General features: G+C 37.0%; 2 protein-coding genes across 2 annotated transcripts in view; both read left to right on the plus strand.

The window, feature by feature from the left end:
- Positions 1-8,971, plus strand: part of LOC117307328 (plexin-A4-like) — a 28,305-nt gene extending 19,334 nt beyond the window's left edge. The window contains exons 29-41 of the mRNA XM_033792048.1: positions 19-172; positions 641-741; positions 1,429-1,528; positions 1,850-1,905; positions 2,370-2,483; positions 2,832-2,880; positions 3,135-3,208; positions 3,900-4,037; positions 5,246-5,409; positions 5,975-6,122; positions 6,605-6,745; positions 6,961-7,014; positions 7,292-8,971. Of these exons, the coding sequence (XP_033647939.1) occupies positions 19-172; positions 641-741; positions 1,429-1,528; positions 1,850-1,905; positions 2,370-2,483; positions 2,832-2,880; positions 3,135-3,208; positions 3,900-4,037; positions 5,246-5,409; positions 5,975-6,122; positions 6,605-6,745; positions 6,961-7,014; positions 7,292-7,393 (1,395 nt within the window). The 3' untranslated portion in view covers positions 7,394-8,971. The remainder of the gene's footprint in view (positions 1-18; positions 173-640; positions 742-1,428; positions 1,529-1,849; positions 1,906-2,369; positions 2,484-2,831; positions 2,881-3,134; positions 3,209-3,899; positions 4,038-5,245; positions 5,410-5,974; positions 6,123-6,604; positions 6,746-6,960; positions 7,015-7,291) is intronic.
- Positions 8,972-11,886: 2,915 nt separating this feature from the next.
- Positions 11,887-13,451, plus strand: LOC117307329 (plexin-A2-like). Its single transcript, XM_033792050.1, has 3 exons — positions 11,887-12,004; positions 12,315-13,222; positions 13,353-13,451. Exons 2-3 carry the CDS (start codon positions 12,500-12,502, stop codon positions 13,449-13,451), a joined length of 822 nt encoding a protein of 273 aa, XP_033647941.1. The 5' UTR covers positions 11,887-12,004; positions 12,315-12,499.
- The last annotated feature ends 8 nt before the right edge of the window (positions 13,452-13,459 follow it).

The raw sequence follows: 13,459 nt of genomic DNA on the forward strand, positions 1-13,459 counted from the left end.
TGTATTTGTGGGTTTTAGACACTGGTAGTTCTCAACAGAGAGGGAAATGTCATCAAGGAAGTCAAGGTGATAGACGTAGACACCGTCTCCCAAGTCAAGGAGAAGATCTTAGATGCCCTCCATCTCAACAAACCCTACTCCAGCAGACCCAGTGCCAACCAAGTCAGTCTTGGTAAGTTACTCTTAAATTGCTCTGTAAAGACAAGACACTGTCTCCCTCTGTTTGACATTCATCAGTTTGGGGATTCTGTGTCAAACAATTTTCAAAAAGGGATATTTATTCTCAAATTTTAATGGCTCCATTGAATGTCTCACACACCACCTTAATTTTTGACCAGAGGGCTTTCTGGTCCAACACTCCAGCAGAAAATAATCAATTATAAAACTTGATCGCTTATTACTCACAAAATCTTGCATACTTAAACACAATATTATCCTCAGTGTGCACAGAAGTAACCCCTAAAATTTTCTAAAGAATTCCCGAGATTCCAGCACATATGGGTGGGGGGGGGGTCACAATTCCCCTTATCGAACACCAATATAGTCTGACTAAGGCACAGTTTCCCTTCCTTTAAAACAAACAAATATTTCTCAAAATAAGAAGATTATCTTTAACATCATTGTGGCTTTTTTATGACAGTTTGGCATCAAAGAAAGAACGAGCGTCTGATCTTGACAGACAAGAGCATCAGACCTCTCACTAACAAGCCAAGTCCACTCAAGACCCTGAAAGATTTCCACGTGAGTAAAACACAGGATAACTTTATCAACAAAACTGGGGCTTAAAATAACATGGTTTCAAAATAGGTATCTGAAGTTCAAGGCCCTTATAACATTATTAAAATGCAAAAAGCAGCCATAGACCAAGTGCAAATTCACAACTATGTTTTCCCATATCCTGTATTTCAAAACTGTCAAAGCAAGGTTAGAAGTCCTGTCACAGTGCTGTTCGGATAAGAGCACTGAACTCAAGCTCTGGTGCTTCTGGTCAGCAGAGTGTGGGTTCGAGGGCAGAGATGGTTCTTGTGATTGGTTTAGACGAGTAGCGCATAGTCACACATGCTGTACACTCCCCCAGGGAGCTGAAATGGTTTAAGAAATTATTTAAGGCCAGTGACCAGGGGTAATGTTTGAAACGCTTACTTTGAGAAGCCCTTAGGTGTAAAAAGTGCTATATAAAAACTGGTTATTATTATGATTTCTATTACAACACCTTCGTTTTGGGTGTCTGTGTACATTGTTTTGTGTGTGTAAAAGTAGTAAAGACAACTGAGCATGCTTTCACACTGTATTTGTACATCAGAATACAATGACTGCAAAAGGATTGCAGAGGTTGCAATGATATTGCAGGTGATGAAAACAAAGTTTTTTAAAGATGATACAATTAGGAAAGAGTTTTCACTGGTTCCCTGGTATTGCCTATAATAGGTACCTGACAGAGCACCAGTTACCCTAGTGGATGAAGGCACAGGACAAGCCGAAAGTTGCTGCGGACCAGTGCATCAGGATCAGGAAAAAATTACACATGGTATACAATCTTTTAAAACAATTTATAAATAAAAGTTCAAGAAGCTAGAAAAACTCAAAGTTGGCTGGTATATCTTGGAGAGAAATCAAGTATCAAAAATTTTGTTTGCTTAGCACAAACTGAAGTGCGTACAGTTTTTATTTCAAAAATTGCTAGGCCCTATTGCCCCCAAAATTTAAATAACAAACCAAACAAACAAAAACTTTTTGACAACAAATTTCACAATTGATTTTCTAGATCCATGAAGTTGAGCTGAGTTCTAAACTTTTATTTTTAAATGATGGTTGGTAATTTTTCCTTATTTTGTTTCATCATCTACAGAATATTTTACCGTCCAAGTTGAAAACCGCTCGGGAGGATATCAAAATCAACATCTGGTAAAAATCTAAAGTTACATCAAAACGACTAGGAAGGAACTATAAATAAATAGTAAACCTTCGGGTGCAACCATGTGTAAATATCTTTTGTGGGAGTGTTGGCTCTGAGTCAACACCACAAAAGAGATTTACACATTGATGTACCAGCAAGTTTACTATTTATTTAAAGTTTCTTCCTACTTATCCACATCATGCAAAGCTTTTAACAATACTTATCAATGTGACTGTTTAGGATATTGCTATGGGATCCAATGTGTTTTCCCCAAAAAATGATCTTCCTTTTATGGCACTCTGGAAGTGCACACAGAAATAATGGAGCCAACCTTCAACCTCACTCCAAAATCACATAATAAAACATCAGTTTACTTTCATCAGTACTCTTGTCAAAGGATAACTATTAAGCATTAAGATTCCTCTCTCTTTGAAAGTAACAATGAGTAATCATGGTAACAATTGTCTCCTAGGCTATGGAAGCTGAGTCCACATTCACTGAGGAAGGTGGTTACTGCGTCCCAACAAAAGGTAGCATCCAGCAGAAGATCTCTCATAATGAACCCCAACCAGAGTTAACAACAAATGTAAGAAACATTTACCAATTTTATGTCAACAATCCAACAAAGAAACTAAATCTCATCCTCCAATTATACCAACATGAGATTTAGTCTAACTAATATTTACAACAATTGCCAGCAAGCTTTGGAGTTAAATTTCAGATCATTGCACTGCTTTAACATTTTCACTGCTGCCCATTACAATAAAATCAAAATAATTTTGTCCATGCTAAGCCACTAAATAATTCCATTTGATGAAATATTATTTCACAATAACTTTGCCTGCATTTATTAACAATTAAGAGATGAATTTGTGGAGTGTTTGATTGGTCAAGAATTTTCATTGGTACTTTTCTTGTTGCTGGTTACCTGTAGGTCACTGACAGTGCACAGCAGAAACAGTATGAAAGGGAGACTGCTTATGGTAAATATTGATTCTGAAACACAAATTTGCTTAGGTTTTCTTTGAAAGTGTAACCATTAATCAAGAAAACAACTTACATTCATGAACAGAATGCCAGCTGTTTATATTTACACAGTCTGAATATCACTAAAAAAAAACACAGTCATTTTTATGACAACAAAATCACAGTAATACCAAAAGTTGTCAAAACATCTCCTTAAAAGTATTCAGCACCCTTAAAAGATAAAGAGATTAATCTTGAATTTTCTTCCCAGAACTCATGTCTCTAGATAACGCTGGTTTGGAAGATGAAGAACAAGACCAGGAAGGGTTCAGAGATTGGCATCTGGTAAGTAAAATAAATAAATAAATAAATAAGAATTTTAGTGAAACATTGTTGCAAAAAAAATCAGTTGATAAATAAGGGAGCCTTGCCGGCGATGGCAGAGTGGCAGAGAATTGGAGGGCAATTGCCGGTGGACTCCGGTGGGTCCCGGTGCAGCTCTGTTCCCCATGAACCAGCTGGACCAGAAGGGTCACGAGTGCAGTCAGAGGAGGAAGCCTCCATGCCAGGAGATGGCCAACAATTCTTCATACAAACAGTGGATCAAAATGCTTGACGAATAATTACTTCACAGCAGTTTTATACGGTACTTGTAGAAAAAGTGGAGTGGCAAAGTAAGGGTAAAAGGGGGTGCACCAAGTTTTTCTGGGGTACCTCTTGCCAATTAAAACTTATAGTTTCCACTTGTATTTTTCCAACACAATCCCCTTTTTAGTACTTTTTAAATAAGATAATAAACAAGACTAAAACAAATACACTCGTGTGTAACTGTTCATTATAAAAAAGTTCTGTAATCAAGTTTATAAAACAGAACATCTTATTCAGGTAAATTGGAATCTCAACCCATAATTTTAAATGGAACTGGGGGCAACCGGGTTTGGGGGGGGGGCACCGAAATAAATTTGGGGAAAGTGTCAAGAAGTGTTCACGCTTACTAGAGAAGGTGTGTAATTATGGTAACCGTTTTCCCCAATAGACTCAAAAGAAGGAGTCTTTCAGGATTGAGGAACGCTGCACCGAGCAACAAGGAAGCAAATTGTGCTGTATTTCACTCAATAAACAGAGTCAGTGGGCTGCTAACAAGGTCCCGTTCCAGAGAGTTCTCTCATCAAAGGTAACCTTTTTATCAAACAAAAACAAGTAGTTTCTGAAATGCCACGATGGATCGTTTGCTTCCTCTTCAAGTTTAATAAACTGCCTTAGTAACTTGGGAGAAGTTTGGGTTCTTAGAAGAGCTGATGTGGTCTCCACATTTCAAACAGTTCACTCTGCTCGTTTTCAGGAATGTAACTGCGCAAAATATAATATTTAAAATCCCAAGACCACACCAGCTCTTCTCAGAGCCAACACTTCTCACAAAAGAATGTTTTTACCGGTACATGTTTGCACCCACAAGTTTACTACTACAGTTTTCCTTTTGTCTCAGGAATACTTCCTGTATTTTGATTGCATCATTGATAATGAATTAAGAAAGTCTTGCCAATAATAGCATTATCTGGATGCTCGTGACTCCGCAGCCAACCAACATAAACATGGTACGAGAGTACACTCAAAACAAGCAAAGACAGTACAAAAACAGGAAATCAAGTATATTCAAAATCAAAACAGCGATTGAATTTGCTGACTCTAAATTCCAAGTGGCTGTTGATGAGGCATGACCGAATTAGAGAGTGTTTTATTTGAGATTGGAACCACAGTATTTAGTATTGGTGGAAACGGTGTGGCAGGAGATTCTGTCCCTCCCCCCCCCCCCATACCCAGAATTGTGTATAAATTACTTCTGGTAGCGCCCTCTTTTGAATCAACCTCCTTCAGCCTGTGAGTTCCCATTGGGACCGAATCTTCATAAAATACCATCATTTTGTGCTATTTATTGCTGAAGTTGCACCCTCTCAAAGCAATAATGCACTAAGCCCCAGTCGACTCATACAAAAAAATATCCTACCAACCAAGGAGGTAGAAATCTACCTCCATGTACCAACCAAGTGAAAACTGAACACCTAGCACTGTAATTAATATGCAATCATGAAGGCACCTCTCTGAAAGGGAAGATGATGTAGAGATCTCAGTTTCAAATATGGGAGGAAAACCCCAATTGGGGGAAGACACACACAACCAAGTAGAGGAACTGAAAACCCCATCCAAATACAAGGCTCCCTCTGGGGTTTGAACCAGGAGTCCACAGAGATAGGCAATACATGTAGCATATACCACCAAAAGCCAATTCTGTATATATTTATAACCATACAGCATGACAAATTCGACCAGTCAGTCATAACAATGAAAATCTGTCTTTTTATTCCTTGAATTCCTCGACAACAGAGCGTCATCCAAGAGTATGTTGACAACATGTTCCAGACCATTCTCTCCGTGGAGAGCGCCCCCAAGGCAATCAAGTTCCTCTTTGACTTCTTTGATGACCAGGCAGACATGTATGACTTGAAGTCCAAAGACCCCGAAATTAAATGCGCCTGGAAGAATAACATGTGAGTAAAGAATGGCAGAGTGGAAGAGGGAGGCCCCATGTTCCCATATTTTAAGACATTCTTTCCCTCTTGTACAGAAGTATCCCCTCCCCCCAAACAAACAAAAGTCTTCTACAGAATTCCTGAGATTCCCAGAACACAAAGAAGACACAATAGGAAAGGGAGTACACCTTGTTACATATCAAGTGCCCCCAATTCATTGTTAAAAGGACCCCTACATAAGATTCAGCTCACATTATTAACAAACTCAAGAGTATAAAACCCCTATAGTTTCACCAAAATACTAAACAGCATTGTAGAAACTAAACCATAGACATTGATCAACCTCATTTATAAATATTCACATCACTATTCACAAGTTCATGTCAAGTATTAAAGATACAAGTTCCAACTATCTTGAAATGAGACGAACTGAGGCTTGCATGTCTCCCTCATAATCCATTGCAGTTTGTGAAAGACGCTTAAGCCTAAACACCACTTTCTGCTTGGATACATAATTTTGCTTAGCTGTAAACTTTATTAAACACTTATAGTCTAAGATGTTTTTATAAATTATTTCAAACAGTTTGCCTCTGCGTTTCTGGTCCAACGCCATCAAACATCCAGACTACATCTTTGACATCCGACCTACTCCGTCCGTTGAGGCAAGCATTGATGTGATTGGTCAGTTATTCCATGATGCACACGACACCAAGACTGATAAACTTGGACAGGTAAAGAGAAACTGATGACAGAAAGGGTGGCTTTCTTAAAGGGTGGCTGTCTTAAATCACAGACAAGCCAGATTGCATTCCTTTAGTGTCTGGTAATAAACTTGAGACAATTTTCATCAGTGCCATTCTGCAAGATACAGACTGTGTATTCAATGCTGTAAAATTATTATTATATATTTCTGGTAATGAAACTAAAGAATTCTCATGAGTGAACTTAACATCAGTCTAGCTTGCAAGCCTGAGGAGCCAAACACAATTTCTAACAGAGATAGATTTTGCATTGATTGGATAACAATGGGGGGAGCGGGTAGGGAAGCCATATGAGTTCAACAACCATCACAGTAAAACAATAAACAAAGTAATAAAACAAGATCAAACCACTTGAATCATCTCCTTCAACCACTTTAGATCTTACTTCCAAGTTTCTGGACTTACTTATACCTTTGTGGTTTACTTGTGATCTGAATTGTTAACATTGACAGGAATCTTCCATCAACAAGTTCCTGTACAGCAGAGAGAAAACCAAGTACCAGCGTCTTGTCCGACAGTACTATAAAGGTGTGGAGGAGTCTACACCGGTAACCACACAAGACCTCAACACTGAACTACAAAAAGCAAGTCAGGTAAAAGGACATTTCACAATCCAAATTTTTCAAAAACAATTATCAAAAATTCAAGTTAAATTCTCAAAACGTATTCAATTTGGTTAAATTATAAGATTCCTTCACACAGCACCATTAAATCCTTTTACTCCAAAGTAAAAACTTGAATACAATGCTTATTTAGTTATATTTGGATTGACACTCGATGAATTCAATTGTATTTGTTTTCTCTGTAGAATTTCACAGGATTGTTCAGCAAGCTTAGCACCTTGATGCAACTATGGGATCTTGTAAGTTGATTGATTTTTATTTGTGAGAAAAAAAGATATCATAAAACATACAATTGACACACAAGTTATATTAAAGGGGAGTTGTTCATCCACAAAAACACCTACTCTGTTCTGTAATTATTAGATCACCTTCTAGTTGAAATGTCTGGAATAAACCAACAGTTTCAGAGGCACTATTTCTTCATAGAATGGATTAATGCATTACCCCCAGAAATTAATAAACATCTCAATCATGATAATTATTAACTTCTCTTTCTCTCTTTCAATCTGAAAACAGCTTCTTGTGGTGTTGAAGACAAAAGATCAAAGTGATCAGAAGCATCTGGGATGCTTGCTGCAGGAAGTGAAAGAAACACTCTCCAGAGGCAATGCTTTGTAAAATTTTCCTGATGTTTAATACTGGTTTTCCAGGTCAACTTCTGCCATTCAAATTCACACCTCAAGTTTGATCAATCAAGGTTCATTTAAGCTACTATTCAATCAGTTTTGTTTTGGTGAACTCATTATTTTGTTAAACACTACATGTTCGCTATTCAGTTGATTGTCCAATACCCATAAACACTTGATGTAATTAAATGGTTGACAAGCCTCTTGCTGCTGGCTCTTATGAAGTTGAATGAAATGTTTGATATAATGAAGTTGAATGATCTTATACTTGAATAGTGAATACTTAACTGTTGAAGTTAAATGACTGTTGAATGCTTAAAATGTGAATTTTCAATTATTTAGTATTTGAACGAGCTGTGTGTTAAATAACCAAGGGTTCTTTGTTGACATTGGCCAGGAAAACATACATGAAAGTAAGAGATAAGCATTAAATGAGGTGAGACTTCCCTTAACCAGGTTCCTGTTTCGATTTGCCTGAGACAAAAATATACAAATGTTTGTGCATAGACTTCTCAACGCAAACTTGTACAATAAATCTGAAATAATAGTACAAAAAATGAGGAATGAAAATAATAATGTCTGTCTGATCAGTTTTGAGGTTTATGTATTTTTCATGGTAATATTTTATTATTTTTATTCTTCCATTTTGTTAGCTGAAATACTTTTCAAAGTAATAGATTTTCCAGCACATTTTGGACAAAATACTTCACATTGGAGATAATGGTGTACTGTTTCTAACAGTGTAGAGTTTGTTGTGGTTTTTTTAGGCAGTAAATCATGATTGTTTATGGAAACTCCCAGTCAGAACCGTACCCGATCAGGCTAAAAGATATTTAAATAATGGAATTTTGTTTGCATAATTTTGACCCAGTTTGCCGTGATTTTTACACAGATTCTTGGACATGTCCACCCAGAAATTTGTCAATAAATTAATAGTGGTTTTTAAAAAAATTTTACCACTTTTAGTAAACAATGAAAATGTGATTTTTTTTTGGCAAGACTGTGACGGTTAATTTGTATGTTGAGGAAATATTTAACTTGTATACCATTTCAGTTTGTCTATTAATATTTGTTTAAATGACAGTTCATAAATGTATGATAGTATAATATTCAGATAAATGTATATTATTAAAGACATTTAATTATCATCTTCAAGATGTTTATAAGTTGAAAGCTGTCATGCTACGTTGAAAATATGATATTAAGTATGAGGAAGTAAGACTTCAACACTCTTGTCCACAACATCACAAGTTGGAACATTACCCTCACTGAAGTAAGTTGAAGCCATTCATTGGCTAAGAGTTTTACCCCAGGATGAATGCAGGTTCTATTCCATGAATGTTATACTTATAGGGTCAATTTTGAGGAAGAATATTAAATTTAAGCCAATAGTTTAAAACTTTTTCTATGTACAATTGTTTTTGCAGAGATTATTTTGTTTATTATTCTGAATATTTTAAAATTGTGTTATCAATTTAGCTTTTTTTTTTTTTACAATTAAGAATTGTAAGCAGTGCCATAAAATTGATCAACTTAGAAAACAATAAAATATACAGGAGAGAATAATGCAGCTAAATACGATTGGTTTGCCCATCTATGATCTATTATTATTTATTTTGCCAAGTTTTCAACTAAAAGGACTATGCAACAATACATGTGTTCTGTTTAAAATGAGGATATGGAGCAATAGCTTAAAGGAATTCACGTTGCCTTGGATCGGTCGAGTTGGTCTTTTAAAAGCGTTTGTGATCGTTTGTTATAAAATGCATATGGTTAGAAAGATGTTTTAAAAGTAGAATACAATAATTCACACACATTTGCCTGGATATTGCGTGGTTTTCCTTTTACTTTGCGAACTAACACGGTAGGCCATTTATTGACTCCCATAAATGGCCGACTGTGTTTGTGGACGCTTTTCAAAGACCAACTCGACCGATCCAAGGCAACGTGTTCCTTTAAAGGAATATAAAACTTTCAACTATTGGAATCAGATGACAAGACGACCTCATTCTAAAATGGTCAGGGGTCGATTTCGCAAAGATAGTCCTCACTTAGGACTATAGGCCTTGTCCTAGGAGTTATTAAAAATTTAGGGCTGGTCCTAAGTTAGGACGAGCAACTCGGGATAAGACTAGTCTTAACTCTTTGTGAAACCAAAGTGGACCAAACCACTGTGGCTCCAAAGGCTATTGTTCTAATCTTAAAATAAATTTAAAACAAAATCTGAATTATTGCTTTATAACATTGGGCGGGGAGGATAGTGCTTATTGTCAGGTGGCCAAAGCATTTCGGCTGTATAAGTATAAAGATGGGTATAGAGCAATCCCACCAGTCAGCAGAAGAATCCTTAGTACAGACGGATTGTTAATATCCCCAGCACCATACCCAGGATCGTCTTCATCTGTTGCATTGGGGTTTTCTTATAATCGCAATCCATTCCCAATAACGTATGTAGCTGGTTTCTCATATGATGGATTCACATACTTCATCACTTATCAAACGGAGGATGTTGGTTCCAGTGTCTGTGTTTCTAAAATGAACAGAGTCTGTCAGACCAGTCCAACATTTGACTCTTACACAGAAATCACCCTACAATGTCAAGGATCAGATGGTAGTGTGTACAGTTTGGTACAAGCTGCTCATATTGGCCCAGCAGGTCAGTATCTTGCTGCATCATAAGGTTTGAATGCTGAGGACATGGTGTTGTATGCTGTGTTTGCTAAGAATGAAGGAGCTGATGGGACTAGTGATGTACCTATTGATCAGTCAGCATTGTGTGTGTATAAGATGAGTGATATATAAGATGCCTTCAAGGAAGCAGTCAGGGGATGTATTCAAAATGGAGATGTTCACTCAGTGCAGTACTTGGAAGGATCCATCTGTCCAGCATTACCAGTGAGTATGAGTATGGTCACCTTTAACCACCCCGTATACTTCAAGCTTTCAAGTTATGTGCACGTTTATGATAAGGGACATAATATAAATACCATCAGGATAATGTTTTCAATTTGAAATCAAAACGTTGGATGCAATATATCTTAAAGTATTGTTTTAACATTTCAACATTATCGTCAGTCCATGCGAAAGAGGCATTTAAGAATAATAAGTTGAAGCAAAAATAATCAGTTCAAAATTAATCTTGAAATTATACATTTGCCTGTAAAGCAACAACAAATGTACTGTTTTAAGTATCTTTAACAACCTTCTTCTTTTGGAAGAAGATCATGCAAGCACACAAGAAGTATAATACCGCCCTCCCGTGTATTCATAAAGCATATTATCGCAAACAAAATTCATGTAAAAGTTTCTCTAACCTTCAAAACATTAGTGCATTTATGCATATTGCTCTGTTTGTAGGAGGAACTATTTGAAGCAAATTTCCATTTGTTTTTTTAGTGAAAAACATTTAGTATACTTTGAAATGTAGAGACAAGCATTTTTGTGACGAACTGGCATTGTCGCCCTTGCCCGTCACACATGCGTCCGTGAGACATGGACGCTACCTTTTGTACAGGCATTATGCCAATCGTTTACGTCACAACGACAGACTGAAACCACGCCGTTTTTAATTTCAGTTTAAATGAACTGTCAAAAGAAAAACCTACATGTTGACGGATGATTCTTTCTTTTGAAAGCTAATTTATTTCCCTATACCCGAAATAAAAAAGCAATTTAACATTTAAATTAAATTTCGATTTTAAAAAATGGCCGAACTTCGAAACTTAAAATGCAAAAAAAATTGTTTTTGTCTATTTCCTTTTATCTGCTCGAACTCGTGAGGGCGGCGAGGTTGAGCGGCGACTCCTCTGCATTTAAACTCTGCATGGTGTAAATACAAAATGTGGTTTTCGAGGTGCGATGGGGGATGGTGAGAATGTTTCACAAGTTTTCTCGAAGAATATATGTAAGAACTCCATGTCCCATCTGACATTAAGCGTTAGAGTAAGTTTACATTTAAAAGAAAAAAATAGTAAAAGGAAACAAAATGGCGCTCAACAGCGCACCTCAACTATCATTGTTGGGTTTACATTAAATTTTGTTTACTGCTAAACCACGACATAAAACCGTGGTTTATTTTATATAGGCCTACATGAAACTTCGCAATTTCCTACAAGGAAGTATTTGTTTAAAACATGGAAAGATTGAGGCAAAGTTGTGTCGATTGGAAGTATATCGATAAGGAACAAAGTTTACAGAACTGTTCCATTTTTAAGACAGGGGTGTTGTATATCAAAAAGTGGATACTAATTTTGCAGTGGTATATATAGTATTGAAAATGTATCAAAAGTTAAAACCATTTAAACGTTTCATGTTCTACGTTAACAATCAGTAATTGAGGAAGTACACAATATGATTTACCGTGTCCCATAAGAGACACTTAATGCCCAATAAAGAACTTCCAGAAAAGTTCCAGTGTGCGGCGTGTTGTGCGTTTTTGATAATAATTGAATATTCAGTTTTGTATTTATGCGCATAAACAGTATGAGTGGAAGCAGGTTACAACAACGAACTTGAAAAACCTTTTTCCGTCACACTCTGGTCCAACATTGGCCCTACAACCTGATCGCAGACGACAAACAAGTTGAAGGTGGAGGTTTTACAGGTAAGAATTATGTTTTGTTGCGTGAGCTGAGAGAGCTCACTATGACTCCAGAGATAATAAATTAGAAATCGATATAATTTTGGGGAAATGAGAGTGAATCTTGTGTGAAGGGCCATAGATCGGGCTTTAAAGTAATATGTAGGCCTACAAACCACACGTTGTATAATTACAATAACTATGGGGAAATGGAATCAACTTTATCCCAAATAAGGCAAGAGGCTGTTTTAGTTTTAGTTTCTGGCGTTTGTTTGTGTATGTGTTTTTTTTTTGCAAAATTATAACTTGTATTACACGGTTGTGTGTTTTCCAGAAACTTGCGAGATATATCATGCGACAAAGCTGCTGGCTGGTGTTGCTGCGTCCACCCATGTTTGCACACCCACTGTGATTGAGTCTTCAGTTGTTTAAGTTTGTATCTGTGACAAAAAGACACAAAGCGTACATTAGAGTCAGGTGCCCCTATTGAACCTCCCTGGTCCTGGAACATTGAAAACTATGGAGGCCCAGAGGAGCCACGTAATCATCTTGTTGGCTGTATGTTTGATCCTGCTGGGATTATTAAGTAGTGTTGTATCAGCTGAATGGCAAGGAGATCTGTCATCTTATCACATTGCTTCATTCAGTAATCCTCATCCTCCTAGACCTCTCAATGATCCATCTGGTAACCACAATGCTAAATTCAATCATTTCACTCTATCTGGCCCTGATGGAGCTGTGTATGTTGGAGCTGTCAACTACTTATACAGACTGGATAGTTCATTGAATCTGCTACAGAATGTTAGTACATGTCAAGAACTAGGAGAGGATAGATGTGATATATTCACCAACTACAATAAAATCCTGATATTAGATAATCAGAATCGGTTGATAACATGTGGAAGTGAGAATGAAGGAAAGTGTCAGTTCAGAAATCCAGATGATTTGACTGATGAGTTGTTTCGGCCAATTTACGGGACAGGCATAAAAAACCACAATGTTGCTGGTTTTGGAGAGTTGTCTACTGTGAGTTTGATTGCACCAGGAACTGATGGACCAATGGGACAAGGGCCAGATGGAGGAGACTGGTTGTATGTGGCAGTGACTTTGTTTAAAGATGATTATAGAAATATCCCACCAATTAGCAGACGAACCCTTAGTCCAAAGAGGTTGTTGGTACCCCCATCGTCATCTACTGCATTTGATGTTTCATATAAACGCAATCCATTCCCAATAATGTATGTAACTGGTTTCTCATATGAAGGATTCACATACTTCATCACTTCTCAAAAGGAGGATTTTGGTTCCAACGTCTTTGTTTCTAAAATGAACAGAGTCTGTCAGACCAGTCCAACATTTGACTCTTACACAGAAATCACCCTACAATGCCAAGGATCAGATGGTAGTGTGTACAGTTTGGTACAAGCTGCTCATATTGGCCCAGCAGGTCAGGATCTTGCTGTATCATTAGGTTTGAAT

This window comes from Asterias rubens, chromosome 2 (assembly GCF_902459465.1).
Source record: "Asterias rubens chromosome 2, eAstRub1.3, whole genome shotgun sequence".
Classification (NCBI taxonomy): Eukaryota; Metazoa; Echinodermata; class Asteroidea; order Forcipulatida; family Asteriidae; genus Asterias; species Asterias rubens.

Bases quoted from the DNA above. Each gene is read 5' to 3' on its own strand.
- LOC117307329 (XM_033792050.1), top strand. From the start codon at position 12,500: ATGGAGGCCCAGAGGAGCCACGTAATCATCTTGTTGGCTGTATGTTTG. The intron at 13,223-13,352 runs GTAACTGGTTTC...ACTCTTACACAG, and splicing joins ATCCATTCCCAATAATGTAT to AAATCACCCTACAATGCCAA.